Here is a 23113-nt window from a genome sequence, read left to right as displayed (position 1 = left end):
ATCGATGTACAGTACTGGATGCTCAGCTTTGCCATATTTGGAGCGGGATGCCTTTTGCTTTTTGAACGGTGGACGGTAGCCCTACCTTGGGAAACTTTGTCGTGCAGCAGCTGCGCGAATGACAGACCGAAGGACGAACGCGTTGTTCGCAGCCTGGGCTTCAAAGAGTCTCGCATTGAGAGCGTCTTTCGGGCCTTCCAGGATTGTAACCGCATGTGATGCGGCACAGCAATAATAGCAAAGAAATAATGTTAAAACAGTAAGAGGAAGCAGGGAAGTGAAAAAGACGGAAAAAAAAAAAAAAAAAAAGACTAAGCAGTGATTCAAGGCCCTTCTCACTCGGTGTCTGCCTAAGGCGCCTTGCCGTGTTGCAGAGTACAGTACAGCAGCAGCTGGGCAACCACTGGGCAACCTCTGTCCTCCACAAGCATTGTACGTGAGTGAGCCTTGCATCGATGAAACACACTCTCAGCGGATTTTTGCTTTCTGGGAGTTGATCGAAAGGCCGAAAAAGGCTTAGACTGCGCCCCACCCTTGCCCCCACAATTGTGCACCGTTTCCGTTTCGAGATCTGATTTTAGCTCCGTCGATGCCTGTCCTTGAGACACACGAGGCCAACGATGTAGCCCGCCATGCTTGACAGGATGCCGGCGAGATAGCGAGGGAGGAGAAGGCTGAGACCTCTCCCCTGGTCGTTAAGAGGTGACAGAGGACCGCAGAGGATAAAAGACCGAGGATCCTCCCCTCCTCTGCTGGCCACCTCAACCGTCATCTTCTACCTTCCTCACCAGTTGTTCCTTCCACGAAATGGCCGTCAAGATGGACCCGCTGGACGGATCATCCGCGAAGAAGTCCGAGTCTCGTTTCGACAACGTCTCCGACGAGGACACGTTCGGCATTTCCGATGGTCTCCTCGAGAGTGACAAGGAGGATGGAGACGAGAGCGACTCGGCGTCCATTGCCCCGGCTACGAGCCGTCAACGAGCTCAAGCCCTCAAGGCATGGCACCATCCAAAGTTCTGGGAGTGAGTATCACATCCTTCATCCTCGCGTGTCCCTTCTCTGTGAGCTTCCACTCTAACAGCCGCTGTGTTCGTCAGGTCCATCAGAAAAGCCTATCCCGACGCCAACCCGCAGCAGGTCTGGGTCGACCGTGCAAAAACGATGCCGCTGCTTCCTGCATCATCAAAGCCTTCCTCAAGTTCTACGTCGCGTCCTCCAAGAAAATGCAGCTTACCCTTGGCCCCGAAGAATACGTCATGAAGAAGGCGGTGAAGTATCCCAGGTCCCTCAATGCCTTCTGGAAGGCATGCTCGACAAGCTCATCTTCCCAATGTCTTACGGCGTCTTCGTCCGCATCCTGCGCCGTGTGCTGCTTGTCGCCAGTTTCCCCCTTCTCCCGCGCTACTATGCCTTCCGGGTCGGCGCCGGCGCAGAATTCGACGGCTGCCTCTCCAGCGCGCTGCGTAACTTCATGAGCCATTCGACCGACGTGTACGACAACAACTACATGACGGAGAATGTACGGGAAGACATCGTTAGGTGCCGTTTCGGAGCGTTTGCCGGAGCCAACGACCCGCTCTTTGACCTGCTCTACGACCTCACCATGTAGAACGACCCTGGGGCGCCAATCGAACCCACCACTGAGCAGATGATGACTCTCGAGGACCGACGGGACGTCACAGGACGGAGGAACAAAGTCGTCGCCTTGCAGAAATGCGGATCAAAGACGGACATATCAAGAGCCAAGGCTCGCCTCGAAGGATCTCAGGCACCATCTGTACGTCCTCGTCGTAATAGAGGCCCGGAAGACGTACTTCGCCGAGGCTGCGAAGCTCCGGTCGCGAGGTCTCCCTACCACCCATCTACGAAGCTCTACCCCGCCGCCATGCTCCGACCATGCTACCCTGGATATCAACGGCTTGGTAGCATTGTTCACGGGTCACTCCATCTCCGATATTGGCAAGCCTGCGAAAGAACGCGTCTTCGACGAAGGTGCAGAGCAACGGTCGGAAAAGGCCATGGCGTGGCTGTTGAGCTACACGGCCAAGGCGTGGACCCTGCTTAGCGCTGCGGGTTCGCCGGCTCCCGAGATGATCGAGGAGAAACCCTCGACGAGACCCACCTGCTTCATTTGCATGTCCGACTTCGATCAACGAGGAAACCTGGCCAGGCACGTCAAGAAGCAACACCTCTCGGCGCTCAGAGCGCCGTTCGAGTGCCCGGAATGCGCCCGCCCCGGCCATCCCCCACACACCATACCCAGCCCACACGAGTGGAGCAACCATACGGAGACGGTGCACGGCAAGATGCACGCACCGCACCTTACCAGCGAGTTATCGTCAGACTGTACGGGCGCCCAGGAATCTGCCACCGTCCACCGCTGCTTCGTGTGCCATGACGGCCTTCCGGCTTCCAGAGCCGGCGCCATCAAGCACTACGGCCGACATACCACGCTGCTCTCCTCCGAGCAACTCTCTGTCCGGAGTGCCCATCTTTCCAGATTGAGGGTCCGCCGACCTACTCAGGACACGAGATACTCTTCCACCTGAGCGAGACGCATGGCCACCCGGATCTGCCCACTTTGTGTCTGGTACGGCAGTCTTCGCGGCCTCGAGACGCACGTCCGGGGCCATTTCAAGAAGGGCCCGGTCGCGTGTTTGGTCTGCGAAAGCAAGGATATCCCGCCGTGCGACAGCTACGACCTGTGGTATTCTCACGTCGAGGCGCTACATGAGCGCGATGGCCTGGCGGGGTTGAAGCTGCCGAAGCAGACCCAGGACCCAGAAGAGCATGGCGGGGACCAAGCGCAAGAGATCCCGGTGCCACGAGATGGAGTTCAAGCTGGACTTTGGAGAGCCCACCGCCCCAGAACCGGACCGAAAGAGGGCGAGGGTTTCGGTGTGCTTCGACGGCGTACCGGAGGTGCCTGCTGCTGGCCACGAAGCCCAAGTCTGTTACGAGGACCGCCGGCTCGACGACGCCAAAGCTGACGACGCCGAGTATGACTTTATAGATGACGGCGACGACGAGAGCCTAGGCTTGTCCAGCTGCGAGAGCCTCTCCGCATCAGGCTCGGCTACTCCGCCCACGACGCGACAGTGTTCGCCCCGGTTGAACGTCGCCTTCGAGCCCATCTGTTGGGACGGTGGCGGCAGCTTCGACGACCCCGTCCTATCTTGCGACTTGGACGACCTGCTGAAGGACGACTTGCAGCACGAGCCTCTCGCGGGCAAAGGCGGCGGCGGCTGGATGGACCTGCTTGTCGAACCGGATGCTTCTGTTGCGCAATACGATCCGAAAGACTGCCAGTGGTTCCAGGGACGTGTTAACGGATCTGGTTCTAGGCTTCCACTTAATTTAATGATGACGGTGGGCTTCGAATCTCGAAGAGCCGGGACGTCGAGCTGATGAGTTCCTGGGATGAGCTGTGCGCGTGGTGCTCTACGGTAGAAGCCCTTGGTTGGGTATGTATTTCTTCTTTCTTTCCGTGAACTGCCATATCAGCTCTGCCGACAGGCAAGGGGACCAGCAACATCACATGTTTCATGGCATCGAACTTTTCTGACTCTCACTCCCTCTTGGGATCTTTTCGATGCATTTAATATACATACATTTCCCCTTTCTGCTCTTTTTTTTTTTTGTCTCTTCACGCATCATGCCTCACCAAGCCTCTAGCATAGCGCTAGATCGGCCTACCTTCAATTGCGTGTAACATGCCAGGGCTTGGGCGCAGGCCCAGCCCGCCTGTCATGTCCATAGTACACAATTGACGGGTTCGGAGCTCATGCCAGTACCCAGTACGGTGTTCTTGTGCGCGCGGAGAAGGGGATGACCCCGCCGTCATCTGTAATTGCCCTGGGCCCAACGATGCCAGCAATGAAACACGTACCTGAACTGCCCTTGACATATCGTGTTCTGCAAGGTGGCGGCACCCGCCACTTAGAAGAACGAATCAGCAAATCCACTCGTTCCAGAACAGGGGTGCCAGTGACACCAGGCGGACACACGGCAAACCCATTGTTGCATGCACGTGCCAAGTGTTGAACTTCCGTTAGGTCTAGTACGGACAGAACCGACCAGCCATAACAAGCGGTAGTGCAGTGGCGCTGCCGATGGGATGCGAGTGCTCCCCCTGCGAGAGCCAGACTCGAGACTCATCTCCTCCCATCCATATTTCTTCATCGCTTACCGCCATCACACTTCTATTCCTCCTTCTCATCATAATGGACCACGACCACGACAGAAATAACAGAAACAACAACTACGACGACGACGACAATGTCATAGCGTATATCTACCCAGCCGTGGGTACCCTGGGCTATGACAAGGCGGCGCACAGCATCAAAATGAATAGAGCAAGCCCGCTGTACCGGACTCCAAGACGTCGTCGTCCTCAGGTCGTGGAGGCGCCGCAACCGGGGCCTCCGGACATCTTCGCGAGGCATGAACGGGAGCCGACGGTGGAAGAGGAAGAAGACGAGGAGGAAGGTCAATTGCACGGCGGACCTGGACTATGAGGCTTGTACGCGACTGACGTTTGACTGCATCCCCAAGACCCGCCAAGGCCTAAGGGCTGGCCAGGGCAGCGACGCCGAGTTACATCTTCCCAGACTCCCAGGCGTCAGCGCCTACTACTTCGCCCTCACCTTCGACACCAACTATTGCCTTATCGTCCGAGACCTAGGGTCCAAGGGCGGCATCACTGTCATATACGATGACATGGAACGGGGCCGGTGGCGAAGCTTTGACTGGATCGTAGGCGGGAGCAATTTTCTGCAGAAAGTAAACAGTATCATCGTCAAGGTATCCAAATTCCTGCAGTTCCGGCTCGTCGTGCCGCGACATGACGTCGGCTCCAAGTCCTATCGGGACAAGGCGGACAGATTCCCCGCGGGCACAACGGATGCCGAGCAGCTCCTCGATTTCGACTGTGTCGGTCCCTTGAGCCGGGTCGACACCGCAGGCCCATCGGAGGCGGAAACACCTGCCTCAGGCCCCGGCAATCCCGTGACGGTGTATAAGAAACTGGGCGCCGGCGGGTTTGGGGTAGTCTACCACGTCTGGAACGTTAGCACCGGCGAGCAGTACGCGCTCAAAAAGCCGAAGGAAGACTCGGGCCATGAAGCTCAATGGGAGAGGGAGATCGTTATCCTGGAAAGAATCAACCACGTCAGTGGCCTCTCTATCTCTTATCAAACCCCACAGGCGAATCGCTGACCTCGTTCACAGAAGCATATCGTCTCGATACTGAACTCATGTTCGGCGTCGTCGTCTTGGCTTCACCTCGAATATATGCCCGAGGGCTCTATCAGCGACCACCTCCGCGCCGGCTGTCCCTTTTCCGAGCACGAATGCAAGCGGATCCTCGTACAGGCGTCGGACGCCTTGGCCTACCTACACTCGCAAGACCCTCAGATCGTGCACAGAGACGTCAAGCCCAGCAACATCCTGATCCTACACCGCCGCCCCGGCGATCTCTTCATCAAGTTCGCCGACTTTGGCATCTCGTGCGAGGGAGACGCCCTAAAGACCATCTGCGGCACGTATGTCTACCTAGCTCCCGAGGTCTACAAGGCGGCTGCAGTAAGCGCCGGGAAGGAGCGGTCGCCGGCGGCGCTTTATACGGCCCTAGTCGATGTCTGGTCGCTAGGCGTCGTTCTCGCCAGGCTGCTATACGGACTCCCAAAGTTAAAGAAGGATCAGTGTATGGGAGTGGAATGGTGCGAGAGAATCCGCGAGAAAGTGGAGGGGACGCTCCAGCAGGGCCCTGTCGGCGGCCGACAACGACGCCAAGATCCGTTGTTGTCGGTTCGTTCTCGAATCGATGCTCTGCATCGAACCGGATGGTCGAAGGACGGCCGCGGAGTGCTATATAGAGGCACGGCTCTTGCTCGACAACAGCGTCCCGGAAAGAGACCGAGGAGAAGAAGCGGGCAAATACCATCGCTCAGACGGCCTAGATACCGACACCGAAGTGTCTACAATCCTCGCAGAGAAGCCGGCGGACGGGAGCGTATTGTCGTCGTCGCTAAGTAAGTACATCGCCGCCGGAGTTGGCCACAGCGCCTACATCCTCGATTGACTCCACCGCCCTCGCCGCGCTGTTGGATCAAATTCCCTCCGACTCGGAACGTCGTGCAACGGCATATCATTGCCCGAGCTCCTCCTGCTCGTCGACGGTCGAACCCCCCGAGGACGAAGACCACGAGTACGAGATCAAATGCTACCAGGCCCTCATCGACGACGGCGGCAGACCGTTGTTCCACTCCGACCTCCTCCCACAAATCGAAGCGAACCCGGACGCGTACACCGACTTGCTGCGCCCGTGGGCCAGACAACAACACCCGGCCGATGCGAAGGAGCCGTGGCTGGCCCTCTCCAGGCAATGGAATCGATGGAAGGAGTTCCGCACCTGGCAGCTGCGCGGAAGGCGTAGGAGGCCCGCATTCGAAGAATACCTCGACGCAGAACGGCGCGACTTCTTGATGTGTGGGGGTTTGCCCAAGCACGCAGGTACGCCGGATTTCGAGCAGAGCGCTGCCTAGGCTAGGAGCGCGAGTACGACTACGAGGACGAGGACGATATTGAGAGGCATGCTAAGCGCGTGGGCAGATGGCTTGAACACCAAGGGTTCGTACTCCGGCGACCCTTCCGGCTGCTGCCGGACCCGAAGGGGCAGGACCAGTAGACGGCGTATGTCGAGTACCTCGCCTTCGAAGAGGAGTCCCTCTACGTGCTTGCTGAGGCTGCCAGGAGACTAGAAAAGAGGGCAAAAACGCGCAAGGGTTACGAGGGGAAATACCGGGCGGCCAAAACTGCAGCTGAGCAGCAGCAGTCTAGGGTTGATTGGGTGCTGTCTGAGATTGACAAGATCGAGGCGGAGCAGAAGGTTGCTGCCCCGGACGAGAACGGTGGCAGCAGCACGAATGGGAGTAACAGTGCCGGAAGCAGAAAAACGAGGCATACAGACGAGACCAGCGGATCACTGGAGGACGTCGTGGAGCCGCGGTTGAGGAAGCGCAGGCGGACGAAGAATGTGGAAGAGACAGTCAAGATGGTCAAGACGGACGAGACGGAGAAGATGCCGGCTGGCAAGAGCGACAGCTCATCCCACACAAGACGGAGCAAGAGACGCAGGCCCTCGACAGCGGCAGACGAGAATGAGGAGGAGGATGTTCCGGAACCACGGTCGAAGAGAAGCAAGGTGGCTAGCACGAGCGACGACCCAAGCAGCAGCATCCTGCAACGGCAAGCCTCCGATCGTGAGGCGCTGGTGGTCTTGGCAGTTACCATCACCTCCAAGAACACGCCGTCCCATTGTCGGCGGTCTAGACGCATAGCGACACCTTATGGGACGGTAGCAGTAACACCGGATCCCCGTGGAGAGCGGCTGAAATCACTGCGACCGCGGGTCGATGGGAAGGTGGTGACCGTTCCCAGAGCATCAAGACGACAACACAGGGGGGCGAGAAGGTCCAGAGGTCGTCCACCACGCGTCGATGCTGCTGCACGGAGGATATCCTAGTTCTGGGGATATGGAAGCCTTGAAGTGACGGTTTATTTTATAGAGGGCTTTGCCTGCTTATCTACGGTCCTGCGCTATGCCATTGTCTGTTTTGCGATGCGGGAAATTTTGTAGTATCATCATCCAGTTACCGCGTTCTCTTCTCCCCTTCCCATCATGTGAAGACCTTTAGTCGCAGTGTGTGTTGCATGAACGGACAGGCAGCCTCCAATACTTCCCGAGGGAGAAGTAGTTCCCAGCCCACCTCACTATTCGAAGTATAGGATAATATGATGATGCTCGCCCGTCGATTTTGCAGTGGGCTTTGGAATAGCTCGCTCTCATAAATCTATGACAACGTCCAGATTATTTAAACCTTTCTCCATCTTCAAAGTTGTCTCCAGCTACCCACGTTTCAGTCTGTGACTCAATTTCCTTTCATATACGAAATTCGAGCCCGCTCCGGCCAAATGCAAGCCCGGCTTTAGGGCTTACGACTTACGAGTAGAACAATAACTAGAAGTGTGCAAGGCAACAGTAGCATTACTAACAAATTTTGCCTGAATATAACTATCATGTCTTGACCCACTCTCTACGCCCGGGGACAAAAACTTTGGTGCTTATATGGACTCATTAACTAAGTATCTAAGGCCAATAGTGCAGCAGTAACTACTCGTGCCGTTCTAAACGCTGGAGCAAGTTTGAGCAACACCACAAGGCGCTTTGGGAAGAGAATAAAGGGGGCCTCCGGGCTCCTGACAGTAAGGGCGGTGATCGGGAACTGTCGGGTGACAGCACTGCGAGACATACACAGTGAGATTGTTATTGAATATGCAAGAGAGCCTTGCTGACGACCCAATTTGCATTCGAGAACTTTGGGATGCCTTTGATGGCGGGATTGCGGCAATAGCGGTAGGATCTTGTTAAGGGTTAAATAGATGAGAGCTCAAGAGGAATGAAACAGTGAAGTGTTTTCTACCCTGTTAAAATGCTCTGGAGAGAGGAGGTCGTCGCCCCCCTACCCACAGCGCAGGCATCGAAAGCTCCCATTCCGTCCTGGAAGTAAACACTCTTCGGTCTTTCCTGCTAAGGCTGCCTGCGCCAAAGGGGGTCGTCCTAGGTATATCTCTCGGGAAGGCGCATGTTGCGGCGCCTAAGCCTGGGCATGGTACTATACGTTGTCGTGTCGTCAATAGGAGGAGGAGGAGGAGGAGGAGGAGGGGGTGCTGGTGGTATATCGACACCGACGACCAAGTCATGCTCGTCGTTCCCATTGGTGCTGGCGGAAAGCCGATCGAACCGCTGGACATGGACCCAGGCTTCAAACTCACTCCTTAGCTGTTCATCCGCCAAAAGTCCCGAGTCGCTGAGGCCGTCCGTGTCTCCTCCATCCACTTCTGCCGGGATTTCATGGGGAAGCGAGTCATGAGCAGCGAGGAGAGGCTGGCACTGGAAATAATCAAGAAGAAGACGAGACATGGGGAGAAAAGGATGTGCTCTCTGGTGTACTACAGTGGAAGATAACAGTGCGCCGGGTACGCCTATCCAACTAGAACTATAGAGCTTCCCATTATCGGGAACACCGTAACGCCGCGAATGGCTAGCACCACACAGTGAGCCCCAGTAGTGCAAGGATCTTACCTTAGTTTGGTTCGATTCCCATTTTACCTTAGGCGTTGCACAGTAGGCCAGGGCCCCACGATGTTACCAGGGGCGGTCCCACAGCCGGTATCGCTTGAGGGGGGATTCAATTGAAGTCGCAACTCGTATGATGCATTCCTACCCTAAGAGGACATCCGCCGCATGGACCACGGGCCTGAAGGAGTCGTCTGATACGTCCCTCGCCCATTTATCAGTTCACACGGTGGATTACAAGTTCCTGACGTATGAGGTCCATTACAGCGGCTGGAACACGGTGCGCCGAGCACTGAGCACTGAGCACTGAGCACTGAGCACCTGACATCGACTTGCATGCTTCCCGAGGCGCAGGTGGCTAAACCCGTCTCCCTCCTTATTGCATCTTGGACCCCTTCGTAATTCCCACGGGAGCTTAGCTGCTGAGAACGAGAAGAGTGCTTCTCAGCCTCCTGGACTTTCCATTTTCCGATGCCACAGTCCACGTTGGTCTTTGGCAGTCATCGAACCACTACAGTTGATGGGGGGTGGCCCAGAGTATCCCCTTTTCGGGGAAGTCCAACGTCTTCTCGACGAGCATTACCGCTGTCTCGCCATCGAGAACAGCACAGATCACGTCGCACCAAACAAGCAGCAATGTGTGGCTCCTCATTGGGTGAGTGTGCTCATCCCAGACTTATTCTCAGCCGTAGGGGCTCTCGCTCACAGCGCTTGAATACTTGCAGACGACGAACGTCGACGATTTCGATACTCCTCTAGACGACCCTATTTGGAATTCCAATGACGCTGATCCAATTGGCTTATCCACCTCTCCCTTCCTCGAAGACCAGACTCTCCAAGTCTCCGGCCCGAGTTCGGACTCCCAGCAAGATGTGTTCAGATCCGTTCCACAAGCGAGCTACCTCACGTCACCGAGAGCGTCGACAGCCGACCGGCAATGCCCATATGTTTTAGGGCAGAACCCTGCAGCTGCAGCCGTGTCTTGTTTGGTGGTCGACTTAGATGCATCGATGTCGTCGACGGCAACTCTTGGAAGGTCAACAATCACGGCCCGGCCGGCGGCAAGACAGCTACACTCGCCGCCACGACAGTCTCGGCCGCCAGCGCAACAACCACTGCCCTGTGGCCGAGCAGTGATTGCGCCGCAACGTCGTCTCAAACGTGGCGGAGCCGAATGCAAAATCGCAAAGCTGCGAGACCGCGGCCGCTACCCGCAGGGCCCACGGAATGGTGGCGTGAGGAGGCACACACAGCGTCACTGTCCGGCAGCCAGCGTAACTAATGATCCTACAAAGCCAAGGACCCGGAGAGCCTCCCATTTAGTACGTTTCTGGGAGTATTTCTCAACATGACTCGCACTTGCTAACAAAGCATTGGCAGTCCCAGCAGTTACAATTGTCAAAGTATAACGACGTTGGACTCATGGCAAAGGGGACACGCAGAGAGCAGCACTTGACTGATCCGTCGCCTCTGCAGTATGCAATCGATGATCTAGGGAGGTTAGTTGGAGAAAAATGGCTAGGGGATATAGGGGCAAGTTTCGTATGGGATGGATCGACTTTGTGGACGGCAAAACCGCGGACAAGGACCGCGGACAAGAACTGCAGGAAGGGGTAGGTTCCCAAGAATTTCCCAGCTGGGACAGTCAAGTAGACGCAGATGGGAGAGCCTGACGTCCATCTCTGCTTTCGAGCTTGTAACTGCACTCGCCACTCTGGTGGGGAAAAAGCTAGCTCACGGGACAGCCAGGCTCTGCGCGCATTACTATATAAGCTGCCGATGGTCCCACTAGTGATGTAACCTCACGCACTGATCTACGCCGTACCTAGTCGCTTGTTGGCTGGGAGGTGGAAGAGCCGGCCCTGCCGGCCAAGCTCATATGCTAGAGCGTAGCGCTGAAGAGGAGCCGATGGAGATTGGGCTACAACTTTGCATACTGTAGTAGATTTGAGTTACATTTATGTCGGGGCTTATGCCAGCCACGGGAGAAGTCTTAGATGGCCACTCGGTCAGGCGAGACAAAATGGTGGGTGATTTCCAAGAACAGAATACTGAAATCTCAGTAACACCATACAAATCTAGGTTAATGCGTACAGTAACAGTAGGCTCAAGTTAGATTCCTGAAATTCGTCAGGACAGTCATTTTCCGCTGTCTGGTCAAGACTCTTATTGGTTACAAGATACGACTAGGAACGGCAACCTAGGGCGCCAAAAGTGACACCACACCCTTGGAGCCGCAAATGGAATCCAAGGAGCCAGAATTCAGGACGCTGAAACCAGGATCCCGGACACCGAATCCCCAAGAGCCCGGAGGCCCCCTTTATTCTCTTCCCAAAGCGCCTTGTGGTGTTGCTCTGGGCGCGGGAACCCTGGCTCGATATTTCCTCCATTGCAAGGCACACGATGGAGAAAAAGGAACTGACGCATGGGTATATGGATAGTTAGTTGCGGTCATCACGCAATAAATGGTCGAGAAGTCTGATATGAGAGCCGGCGCCGTAGCACAACACCTGGGATTTGGCCCACAGCTCGTCGACTTCAGGGCTGTGCGGAATAAAAGTAACGGTTGCGCCAGGCACTTGTGGGAAGGACCCGAGGTCTGGAAAGTTTCGCCAGTCGCCATGCCAGGAAACCCGATATTCCTGTCGCTGAAATGTCTATGTTTGCGGCATACATGTCGCCAAACTTATAGATGTCGGTCACCTGCGCCGTTTTAGCCATGCTGCCGAAAGACTGGTGGGCAAACGGATGTTGCAGGCTTGAGTGAGCATGTTTGAGAATTAAATTCAACAAACTCGGGTCTCTCTGTCTCCACAAACTCACCTCGTCGCAGCACGCCAGGCGTGCACGCAGGCGGCAGCTCCCAGCCAATCGTTATGCGCCCTGTGGTGTCTCATTCGCTGCGCCGCAGACTTACAATTCAATCAGCTAATGAGGGGTGCGGTCAGGCACTCATGGCAAGGTGAGAGCGGCCTTTCCTCGTCTTTGCTACCCCTACCCCACTGAATGAAGTGCCTGGAGTAACCGCTTGACTCCTCCGCTAAACCCCTCCGCTAAACCCCCTCGCTGGGGAAGAGGTGACACCCTTCAGCCCGTTTCTCGTCATGGCCACCGTCTATGACTTGCTGACGCAACACTCTACAAACGTCGTTCACAATACGTACTATGTCACACAGAGCAACAAAGAATGGGCCCGCAACTACCATCCCATCCGAAACCTGGTCGTCCACAGCTACCATGGCGGCGACGGTCTGGTACACGCGGATTTCGACTCGGCCTTCCTTGGAAGCTACGAGGACGACAGGCTGCGCATGGACGAGCCCGCCGTGGCCCCCAACAAGAGAATATGGCGATTGGAATGCGAGGCCGACTGCGAGCTGTGGTTCCACACCGAGGTCTCCAACGTTGTCCTGGCTGGCTGGGACCGCTACCGCCAGGTTACGCAGACCTCCCACACCAAGCCGCCGCGCGTTGAGAACATCCCCGAGGAGGTGGACGCAACGTACTCAATCAAATATGGAAATGAGAGGACCGTCATCGCCATCGGGGAGATGAAGAGAAACCTCATCCAAGCAGCCGCATGGCAGGCGGGCAATGTCTTGCAAGTCGCAGGCCAAAAGATGCTGTCTCGGGAGCTTCGAGGGTAATTACGTGTTATCTGGCTCCTATCATCGCCAGTCACGTTTCCTCTCCAAGGTCTAACATGGAGCGGGTCACAGGTATGCGGACAAGTATCAGTCCCCACAGGTGTACTGTTTCGACGGCAAGACACTACTCCTCCTCCAATTCAGAGCCGACACGCCCGCCAAGCTGTTGGACGCAGACTGCCCTGTGGACTGCTGGGTCCTCCCTCGCGAGGGGAGCTTCTACTCGCCGCGGTACGCGCTCTATCGGCTCATGGCCCAGGGCTTCAGGCGCTTTCAGGGCATGTGCGCGCTGCCGATCTCGGTCGGGGGCCTCACGCCGCGGTCTCGCCGGTTCTTCAACGGCGTGCCCGTGTGGCGTCTTAACGGAGTCGACCAAGACGAGCACCCGGGCGGCTACGTCCGGTCAGTAGATGGTACGTCAGGGGCGGTCAAGTGGACCCATAGTGGGTCGGGCGACTTGGTGTGGGAGACTGCGGCGTTCTGGGGCGAACACGCTCAGCAGTAAAAGTCTCATAGTCAGGCCGCGAGCAGGACGGTACGGAGAGCGTTTCTTAGGTTATTTGTCTATGGTTACAAAACCGTCCATCCACAAGCAGAGTTGGTGCTCCTCGTAGCACTGGGCAAGGCGCTTCACTTCCGACTCGATAAGAGATGAAATGAATTGTTTGTCAGTCAGACCATCGCTTACTCGCTCGAGATCAACAACCATGATCTTGTCGCCGACGAGGTGGTAGTTATCGAGTTTGCTGTCGTCTTGCAAGATACCGAACGGCAAAAACGCGTCTAGGGCTTGGCGCATCATACGCCGAAAGTCGCCCAGGTCCAGCAGGCCTCCCTCAGGGGTCGCCAGACATACGCTGCCAATATCCGACAATAACAAGGCCCGCGTGCCTTCGTATCGAAGTTGGCCAAAGCACCTCGGGATGACGACGTCCTGCAACGGTGCGAGTTTCGCATACATCGCCTTCTCCGTCTCAAATTCCTCGTCCCAGCCGTCCTTTTGCTTCTTGAGGACCAATTGGCCAGGCAGGGCCCACTCAGGGAAGCACGACTGAAACCAGACCTGAGCTGGGCGCGGGAGAAGGACGTTCACCAGAGCTCGGATGACCTGCTGCACCAACGAAGGCTGCACGTGGAGACGGAGTACGTGTCGGTGGACGCCGTCGGCCGGCGTGGCTGTTGCGTGAATGACGCGCGTCCGAAATCGAAACCGCTGTTCAGGTCAGCAACATGTACACAACGGAGAAGCGGTGCCAGGTAAGCGCGCGCACTTACAATTGCGCGAGAAGGCAGCTCGGTGTTGTAGAAGTTCGGCCGCAGTTTTAAGCGCCCTTGGGGCCGCCGAACTGGAGGAGGTGGAATCGCACCGAACGACCGGCCACAAAAACTCGGTGGCGGATTTGGAGTATTGCCGGCCATTGTATGTGCAGCAGCAATGGCGGTTATACGCGCTGAGATGGGAATATTCGACTTCCTTTCGATTCAGGATGGTAGTGTTAGGCAAGATCCCTGCCGACTCGAGCTTGCAGTGGAGACGTTGAGCACATTCGCGGCCTCTTCGACTCCGGAGATGGAAATTCTGCCCCACCTCGCCCACGAACTTTCAGGTAGCTAACCCCTCGCCTTGCCAAGGCCCTGATCGGCTCGCGACTGCGCAGTGCCGCACTGCCCAACGAAGTGACTTCCTGTGCAACTGAAAAGTGGATATGCCAAGAAGTACCTCCTAGGGCCCCTGTCAGCTCGTGATACTAGCAGTTGGAGTACATCGCTACGTACCAACCCTGCTTTTGCCAGCGGACTGTCAGATCCTTTCGCTCAGGCACGAAGCCTGACTTTAAGGTATCCAGACCGTATTTTGCGCCTAGTTTCGAGAAAAATGGCTAGTCAACAAGGCTCAGTACCTAGCGAGGCTGCTCCTAGTGTCCTAGTTGTTAACGGTTTGTTGGTAAGAAGAGATGGGGGGGAGGATGGGTTGGGATGAAGGGCAGACCTGTGCTAACTTTGTGGTAGATAATTGGATGCAGCCGTATGGGGACCTGGTGCTGGGTTATTCGCCGGTGGGACATCGGCTGTTTGACGGGGCTTTGGCTGCGGCTGGGGTGAATGTGACCGGACTTGTTCAGTGACTTGTCAAAGCTGGATGGGAAGCGCGTGATGTTTCGGGTCATCATTCTTACTGGGCTGTGTTTTCTGTCTTTTCATTTTGACATTGCCTTAGTTTAGTCCTTTCTTGACCAATCCAATTCAGCAATAACGTTGAGCATTTGGGGGCTTCCCCCTTCCCAGCTTCGTCCAAGTGCCCTTACCAGAACTCACAACGACAACAAGGCGGCGGAGGTACCTTCCATTTCCGGTTTTCTGTCAGGACCCAGCCTCAGTCGCCAATGGTCTAGATTGCTCAGACCTTGAGGAAATTCAAGCCTTCCTACCGGCAAGTCTTCGGCAGCTAGCCTTTGGCAGGGAAATGGATCTTCGCGTGACCAAGTCCTAAGGCTGTCCAGATCCGCCTGTTCGATCGGGTTGACCAAAGCCTTTACCGGACGTCGCCGGATATCCCTAGACCGTTGGAGCATCGACCAGTTCAGACCGATCACAGCCTCCTCCCACATTGGAACTCTCCGTGCTGTGGTGCGCAGCTGGAATTCTAATATTTCTCTCCCTTGGAGGCCCACTGGTAGTGCTGGACAACATCTGGACCCCAGTAGCGCACCACCTCCTTTAGAGCTGAGAGGCGTATGGATCCGTCTGTGGCCATCCCAAAAAAGCGATTCCACTGCGCTGCATCATCCTCCTGATTTGCTGGCGATGGCTGGGCCGAGTCTTCACCTGTGTGGCGTTACTAGACACGCTGACTTCACTTTGTTCTTGGCTGTACCATCCATCAAGTCCCTGAAAAGGACCTCTTCGTCGCCCCATGTGTGTGAAAGTTATCGCATACGGAGGAATCTTGTTGTTGGGAAAATCATCCGTCAGACGGAATTTGCCCGTATCGTCGCGTTCCAGGAGGCGCATCGTCAAAGATTGGCGAGCTCTCAGAAGCTATCCACATGGATGTTCGTCGGCGGTAAAGAGGGACCGGGTGGAGGGTTGGAGGGTTGGACGGCTCTAGGGTTCACTGGATCTGCTGGACAACAATCAGTAGCTGAAGCTGGGAGAGCCGCCTAATACTAGACAAGAAATCCCTTACTGCAGAAAACAGTCATGGTATTTATGATGAAATCTCGGTAGGTTCGATTGGAGCGTTGAAGCTCGAAGATCGCTATTGCTACATATTGTCCCTCAGGCCCAAGAATGTTTCGATGCCCAAATCACAACCCGCACGTTGGGCATCTGGTTGCATTGGCGCCAGACGGCTGGCGCCAGCTGCGCATACTCGAAAGCATCGTGATTGGCAGTGTTTCGTTACTGTAGTGTGCGTCAGAAACATGTTTCTTCAGAGCGAAGCCGCGAAGGGTTAGAAAACATCCTTGCGGAAGGTGAAAGGAGAATCTCGGAACAAGAGAAAAGAAAGCCTCGTGGCAAGTAGATCAAATAAGAGTCTTCATAAAAAAAGACCGAAGTAAAACACACCTCCCCGCGTAGTCTATTGCTCAGCACCTCGAATGACTCTTTTTCTAGTCTCTTTCAATTTTTAACTACCCGGAGATAATATATCAGTGCATTAACTTTGTGATGGATGGTGAGCTCGACAAGGAACTGAACCGCCAAAGCGACTTTCTACATCCCCCTATGGACTGTAGGAGTCAAGTTCGACTGCTGCGAATATCACCATCGGACACCCCTTTACAGCCTGCGGCTTACAGGCTCGAGGTAGTTCCGTTTGCATAGCTCCACAGTATACGGTACAGAGCACTTTCATACGTTTGGGGTGTTGCCAGGACCCGGAATGGCATTTAACAAATCCAAGTTGATGGGCAGAATTCCCAGATCCGCCGAAGTCTTGCAGACTTCACTACAGTCGCAGCCAAGAGAACATATGGGTTGTTTTTCATCGACGCCATTTGCATTAACCAGCTCGACCACGCCGAGCGACAGTCTCAGGTCCCGGAGATGGCCAAGATCTTCCCCCGCGCCGACGAGGTCATCGCCTGGCTCAAACACCCTATTTGAAAACTTGGTTCGATTTCCTCTGCGAGATGTGACACCCTTCGTGACAGCGCCCGTTTGTCTCTCTCCAAATAGTGTCCATACACCCCTTGAATTGCTTCGGCCAAATCTCGCTCTGTCTTAAGCATATGTCCGTCATTCTAAGAACTGTTCCTAGTCTCGGTCCAAGCCCTGATCTTAAATGAACCACATTCGAAAAGGAGACTGCTTGGTTTACGTTAGTCTCATACGGCATGCTGCGGTGCTCCTCGCTTCCATTCGTTTTGGAGCGCCGCTGCAGCCGCTGCGCCACCCGCTGATGACAAGCACAGCCCTTCGGGTAGCCCCACGAGATGGGTGGCAGGCCGGCTCCGCTGGGCGGCGGGTAATACGACATCCCTGGCACTAGACGGTGAAGATGACATCTTGCTGTCTGGACGTAGATGTCATCATGCGATGCTTTGAGGGGTGGGGTGGGAGGCTGCGCAGGTGGCAGGAACGAGAAGGCAGGAAGTTTCGTTGCTAGAGGGGACCGGGGGTGGAGGAGGAGGTGGTGCTGTTGTTGGTCGGGGGAAGGGTGCCTTGAGAATCCCTGGCAGGACGCGCTAGAAAGGAGCACCGGAATTGTCTTTGCCGACGGCGTAGACGTGGAAGGACGAGATGGGGATGGTACACCCGAGAAGTCGTCCACGGCCGGGACCCGGCGTCATGGCCACTTTGTTCACGCGCGGAACTCGAAGTCGGTGTTGGTGTACTCGCTCTCATGGCAGTAGGTGCCCAGGCGGATGCCGGGTGGCGGCGGAGTCGAGACGGAAAACTAGCCCCCGTGATGACGCCCGGCGTATATACCCACCGTGTATTCCTCCCCAGCCCTGCCGCAAATTGCAGCGTGTTTTGGCGCACCGTATAATAGTATCTGCGGCTGTGAAGAGCCGGGTGGCGGTAGGGCGGTGACGTGCATGGCGCATACTGGATGAGAGTGCCGCCCGGGCGGGCTCTCACATGTGTAGGCTTCCAACAGGTCTGTCTTGGGACTCGGGGAGGTCGCCGTAGGGTGTCCACGGCCATAATGGAACGGTTGCGGTAGCGGCGTGTATGACATGCCTAGAACTTCACCCTGAGAACACCCCGAAGGACGATGGGGCGGCGCGTGCCCAATGGGCCAAGTCAAGTAAACGGTGATTAATTATCACCGGGATAATTTTCTTCGGGCAACATCGCACATAACGTCCAGATAATGGTCGACGACCGGCTGATCATTCGAAAACGCCCACACCGGAAGTTTAATTGCTTCGTCGTAGAACTTCTGAGCGACGGGAAACTGGTTGCTTGTTCTGAGTCTCGAGACGACCTCATGGGAATATAAATGAGGGAATATCTTTTGTGGGGACGTGAATAGCGGCTCGCGATGAAGTAGTCCAGTGGATTTCGGGATATCGACTTCGCGGAGCCCCCGGTCGTGCAGTGCGCGTACGTATGATTCTCGATCCAGCCCAGGCGGTACCTGTGCCTGGATAAAGCGAATGACTAAGTGCGTACCATGCTGGTTCTAACTGGGACATTCCAATTGCGGTGATGTCGGGCCCCCGCAGGAAAGGAACCTTGGCCAGGCCGGAAGCCATCTGCAAGGCATAAAGTCTCTTGAACCGAAGCATGTCCTCTAGGTGCCGAAGTTGTGTCAGCGCCAACGTAATAGCAAGAGGATGTGCACGGTTTTCAGCTCCAGCACCAGTCAAGGAGAAAGCGCTCAGAGGATGATCTCTCGGAATCTCGGCCTTGCAGCGTTTGTTATAGTGGCCCCAGAGGAGTTGGCGGTAAAAGAGCTCCGGGTGTTTTGTTAGCGTGATGCCGCCCTCGCCGCCGCTTATGATTTTCTGTCCTTGAAGTGACCAGGCTGCAGCATCCCCGAATGTTCCGACCATTCTCCCATCAATCCTTGCCCCGTGTGCATGCGAACAGTCCTCGATTAGGAGCACGTTGGGGTGCTGTCGAACGATCTCACATATGGCTCTCATATTACACGGCAATCCCCACATGTGTGTGACGACAACCGCTCTCGTATGTGAGGTGATGGCAGATGAAATTGCTTCGGGGGAGATATTGCCGTCATCAGAAGCGTCACAGAAGACGGGGGCAGCACCAAACTGCATCGCCGGGGAGCTTGTCGCGTGGAAGCTGTATACAGGGAAGACTACCTTTTTAACATTATGATCGGTTAGCGCGGCTGTCTACAGACGACGACCATCATATATAAGCAAGCAAATATGAAAAGCTAACCTGGTCACCTGGGCGCAATTGGGCGGCGAAGTACAAGGACTGAAGAGCATCCGTTCCTGAGTTGTGGAGAAGCGCACGGGAAATGGGCAAATCGTGGCACTCCTTCCAGGCGGCTTCGAACTCGCCAAACACCCCGCTGTTGTCGTAGATGGAAACTGTGTTCCGCAGTTGAGAAGCAACTGCGCGTATGGCTTCTCCATCAATCGGGGGCCAGTGGAAGCCACAGTCGAGGCTAGAATGAGTATCCCTGCGGTCTTGTAGGTCCCTGCCATGGATATCTGACCGACCAGCCGCCTTGGCAGCAGCATAAATATTTTTCAATGGTTTGCATCGTGACCATGTCATCGCGACTTGACGATTCATATTCATCAGGGCTACCCGAGCCAATAGCTCGCGCATGGAACAATGCCATCATCCTTTGGAAGGTGGATGGACTTGCGTCTAGCCATATAGCATTAGGAAAATTCGTTCTGGGTTTGGGCAAGAGTTTGACGGTGTGCCTACCAAAATTTCGTACCTCCGACCTGCCATCCGAGCTGAGTTCCACAATACTATCTTGTAGGCGTAGGAAGCCGCGTTCGCCGTAGATGGTGAGTCGCAATGTTTCCATGGGTCCCAACCGTGCAATAAAGACACTACACGAGATCGCTTCGTTTTGAGCAAGTAATTTGCTGCTGGTAAATCTCAAGACGGCCCGTACCGTGTCTTCGCAGTCGTACGGCTGAGAAACACGAGTTCGCAGGACCTCGGCGAACTTGACTTCGGGCGCGCACTGGTCGCCCAAAAGGTTCGTGATGAGATCCACAAGGTGCCAGCCGAGATCGAGCAGGACGCCCCCGCCGGAGAGGATTCTGCTAGCCCTCCAGCCAGCTCCAAGATCACGGCCTGAGATGCTATAAGTTCCCTCGGCGAACCGAACCTTCCCAATCAGCGGAAGCCATTCTCGCAAGCAGTGGGCCTGGCCACTGTAGCGGGAACTGGGTGGCTGTGCTCAGCGTGACGGAATTTGAGCTCGCCAATTGCTGAAAAACAGCCAGCCGAGCTGGGCTTGTAGCCGCAGACTTCTCCTTAAACACGTGGATTTTCGAGTTGAGGAGTTGTTTGACAATTGTTGGATACTGGTAGCGCGGAACCGCAACATTTGCGCAATCAACTGACAGCTTCGTAACCATTGAAGATACATCGGTGAAAGTGGGGATGCAAGATACAGGAGAAAGCCCCTCTTGGCAGCTTGCCGTGGTAGTGGTTGAAGGTTCGCAAACTGCTGCGATCTGCCAGCGGGCTTTGTCCTGTATGAAGTAAGGGATTGCATGGCGCTGGCTGCGTCGGCCTAGGCCGACTACGGCTAATCGCAACATACTGCATAGGTATGGCTCACAACCTACATCAGTAGAAAAGAGTCGTACTGCACACATATTATATCTATGCAACTTTTTGCATTTCTGTTCTGATTTTGAGCCGCACCACCGGATCAAGAGTGCCAAGATTTAGGTTACAAAAAGCACATTTGTAATAGAAATACTCTGAGTGGGGGGTCGTGTGGCTAGCTATTGCATTCCCTCTGCGTAGCTGGGCGTCCATGCATCTCATGGGTGAATTCTCTCATCACTGGTAATACGGATTATAGGGGGCGGGGTTGCATGCTGTGTGTGGGGAAGGTGGGTTGACTCTCAATGAGATGGGTGGTGGATGTCCTTGGGATGGGTGGTGGAAACGGACCGATGCACCCGAGAGGTTTTGTTCAGTTGACCGGGCTGGAGGAATCCAATTCCATCCATGCCGCCAGAACCGCCGCGGACTTCACCTGCCTCCATGGCAAGAGTCCTCCCGCGCAGTTGCGCCCGTCAGCTCCACTCGCCCTGAAATCCAACCAAGGTGGTCCATCAGGTTTGGTGCGACTGCTGCGTTGGCACCAACTCGGGCACGTCCGGCGCCGAACAGCCGCCTGACCCTCTATGGAGCTAGACTCCGGAAGTATCAGCACACTGGATCTGTGGCAAAGATGTGGAAAGTGAACGAGGATGTAATTGTGGGATTATATTGTGTTCTGAATCTGTTCAACTCTCGCTCTCTGGCGCCAGAGAGCCTCTATTATACAGCTCTGCTGGGATAATAGACCTTAGATCCTTGCCATCGACAAGGGAGGGATAGGCGCTGGAAGAAACCCCCTGGACGGTTGCGGCTCAGGTGGCTTGTGTACTGGAACTTAGTGGAAGGTCGCTGAAAAGGGCTTGAATGGTCGACTTCCTCAGCGCCCAAAAACCCCTGGTCAATGCCCCAAGGATCTAAGGTCTATTATTCCAGCGGAGGTGGAGTTGTTTGTGGTTCAATCGGCCCAGTGATGGTCAAGCTAGTCCTCATGATCTAACATGATACAAATTAAACCGCTTGTCAGGTCACCTTGGCACCTGCCGGGTTCACCTTGCGTCTGGCCGGCCGCTCTGGCTTTTGGCCGGATGCGTGGAGGTCGGGACAGATGATAGACTGACTCACACGTATTTCTTAAAGGTTGGTTTGCTTATTAAGATATCTCGTCAGCTTCGTTCTAATAAGCAGTCACCTATTCTCCAAACCATGAAAGGCCTCCAGCCGCGGGAAATGGCGACGGGGGTAAATACGAGTCGACTTTATATCTTCCGGGGGAGATTCTTGGATTGGTAGGGCAGGTTATCTCGACGGGAACCTGGAACCCGGGGGAAGCAGCTTGCTTTGTCCTTTTCGAGCTCTGCAAGCCGGCGGCCATCGAGCCAGACGCATTTCGCCGTGCGGCCGGCCATCTTGCTTGATTTCAACCGAGCCAGCGAAGTCTAGAATGGGAGATTTGGATTCAATGTTATTGTCAGATAGCACGGCACACTGGATTTGTGGACAAGATGTGGAAAGTGATGTGGTTGCAATCGTGTGATTGTATTATGTTCTGACCTATGCTGTCGAGAATTCTGCTCTGTGGTTCTCTGGCTCTGGCAGAGAGCCTCTATTATACCAGTGTTGGTGGCAACGTTGGTGGCGAATGGTGAGCTTTGCCAGCTGAACTGGTTACGCCAGTCCAGCTCTCTTGATCCCGGTACTCAGCTCACATGGCAACACCCGCCACATCCAGACCCTTCCATTTGACAGTTATGACCTATCACGCCACACTCCGCGGGGATAACCAGTGGGATGGTTGGATGGATACGTGGGAATCCTTCTTGTGATGTTCAGCCCCTCCAGCATCTCCTCCGTAGCCCAGGCACTCTCTGAATGTTCCTCTGCGCTCAGTTGGACCGCGCCGTCGGTGACAGACACGACGTAGTTCAGTTGGATGGCAGTCTTGGAGACAAGTATGTCCTCGCCCGTATCACTAGTAACCGTCTTCTCTGTCTTGTAGATCATCGGCTCGAGCTTAGCGATGACATCCGTGACGTCCAAGCCCGTTTCTTCCTTGACCTCTCGAACAAGGGCATGCCTCAGGCTGCGATCTTCTTGATCCACCTTCCCGCTGGGAAGCTCAAAGATGTTTGGAAAGTAGACCTCGTGGGCGGCCCTCTTCAAAAGAAGAATAGCTGGAGTCTTGGTGGAGGCTGACGTCGAGTCAGTGGTATGGCGTACAGTGGCTGCTCCGACGACGACTTTGTCATTGGGTCATCCGATTGGGGTGAGCCGCAGCTTGCGGAATTCCGCAGCAGATGAGTTGAGGAGCAACGAGTCGCAGGTCCACCTCGCAGCAGGTTGCGGCGGTCGGGAGTAATCGGCTTTAGCTGTTGAAGGGTCGTCTGTCCGAGCACGCTTATTAGTGGTTGTTCCGGGGAGAGAGAATGCCATCATACCTCGGTCGCTTGTTCTGCTTTCTTGTCTTCAGTTCCACGTTGTTGAGGGTCCTGTGTCAATCGCGCTCTCTTCGCGGGCAACGGATCTCCAGATGCCGGGTCGAGTTTCCTTTTTATAGCCGGCACGGCCGCCGCGTCGCCGGCGAGGGTTCCGT

At 55.3% G+C, this 23113-nt stretch overlaps 6 protein-coding genes across 6 annotated transcripts; 4 read left to right on the top strand and 2 right to left on the bottom strand.

Moving 5' to 3' along the window:
- Nucleotides 1-807: 807 nt before the first annotated feature.
- MFIFM68171_02206 (uncharacterized protein) lies at nt 808-2552 on the top strand (the record flags this gene model as incomplete). The annotated part of the gene is made up of 4 exons (XM_071057628.1): nt 808-1025; nt 1101-1140; nt 1286-1608; nt 1772-2552. The coding sequence occupies 4 exons, from the start codon at nt 808-810 to the stop codon at nt 2550-2552; spliced, it is 1362 nt and encodes a 453-aa protein (XP_070913729.1).
- A 9-nt stretch (nt 2553-2561) lies between these two features.
- Nucleotides 2562-3411, top strand: MFIFM68171_02205 (uncharacterized protein; the record flags this gene model as incomplete). The annotated part of the gene is made up of 2 exons (XM_071057627.1): nt 2562-2710; nt 2781-3411. 2 exons carry the CDS (start codon nt 2562-2564, stop codon nt 3409-3411), a joined length of 780 nt encoding a protein of 259 aa, XP_070913728.1.
- An 815-nt stretch (nt 3412-4226) lies between these two features.
- On the top strand, nt 4227-7528 carry MFIFM68171_02204 (uncharacterized protein; the record flags this gene model as incomplete). The annotated part of the gene is made up of 6 exons (XM_071057626.1): nt 4227-4491; nt 4568-5172; nt 5233-5807; nt 6041-6516; nt 6616-6696; nt 6765-7528. The coding sequence occupies 6 exons, from the start codon at nt 4227-4229 to the stop codon at nt 7526-7528; spliced, it is 2766 nt and encodes a 921-aa protein (XP_070913727.1).
- A 4718-nt stretch (nt 7529-12246) lies between these two features.
- On the top strand, nt 12247-13294 carry MFIFM68171_02203 (Decapping nuclease; the record flags this gene model as incomplete). Its single annotated transcript, XM_071057625.1, has 2 exons — nt 12247-12785; nt 12862-13294. 2 exons carry the CDS (start codon nt 12247-12249, stop codon nt 13292-13294), a joined length of 972 nt encoding a protein of 323 aa, XP_070913726.1.
- Nucleotides 13295-13345: 51 nt separating this feature from the next.
- MFIFM68171_02202 (Aminoglycoside phosphotransferase domain-containing protein) lies at nt 13346-14208 on the bottom strand (the record flags this gene model as incomplete). The annotated part of the gene is made up of 2 exons (XM_071057624.1): nt 13346-14002; nt 14065-14208. 2 exons carry the CDS (start codon nt 14206-14208, stop codon nt 13346-13348), a joined length of 801 nt encoding a protein of 266 aa, XP_070913725.1.
- Nucleotides 14209-22269: 8061 nt separating this feature from the next.
- On the bottom strand, nt 22270-22769 carry MFIFM68171_02201 (uncharacterized protein; the record flags this gene model as incomplete). The annotated part of the gene is made up of 2 exons (XM_071057623.1): nt 22270-22675; nt 22741-22769. The coding sequence occupies 2 exons, from the start codon at nt 22767-22769 to the stop codon at nt 22270-22272; spliced, it is 435 nt and encodes a 144-aa protein (XP_070913724.1).
- Between the last annotated feature and the right edge of the window lie 344 nt (nt 22770-23113).

The sequence above is a fragment of the Madurella fahalii genome (assembly GCF_045866475.1).
Source record: "Madurella fahalii IFM 68171 DNA, scaffold_1, whole genome shotgun sequence".
In the NCBI taxonomy this organism is placed as follows: domain Eukaryota; kingdom Fungi; phylum Ascomycota; class Sordariomycetes; order Sordariales; genus Madurella; species Madurella fahalii.
The sequence above is the reverse complement of the archived record's forward strand: the minus strand, read 5'-3'. Positions and strand labels throughout refer to the sequence as shown.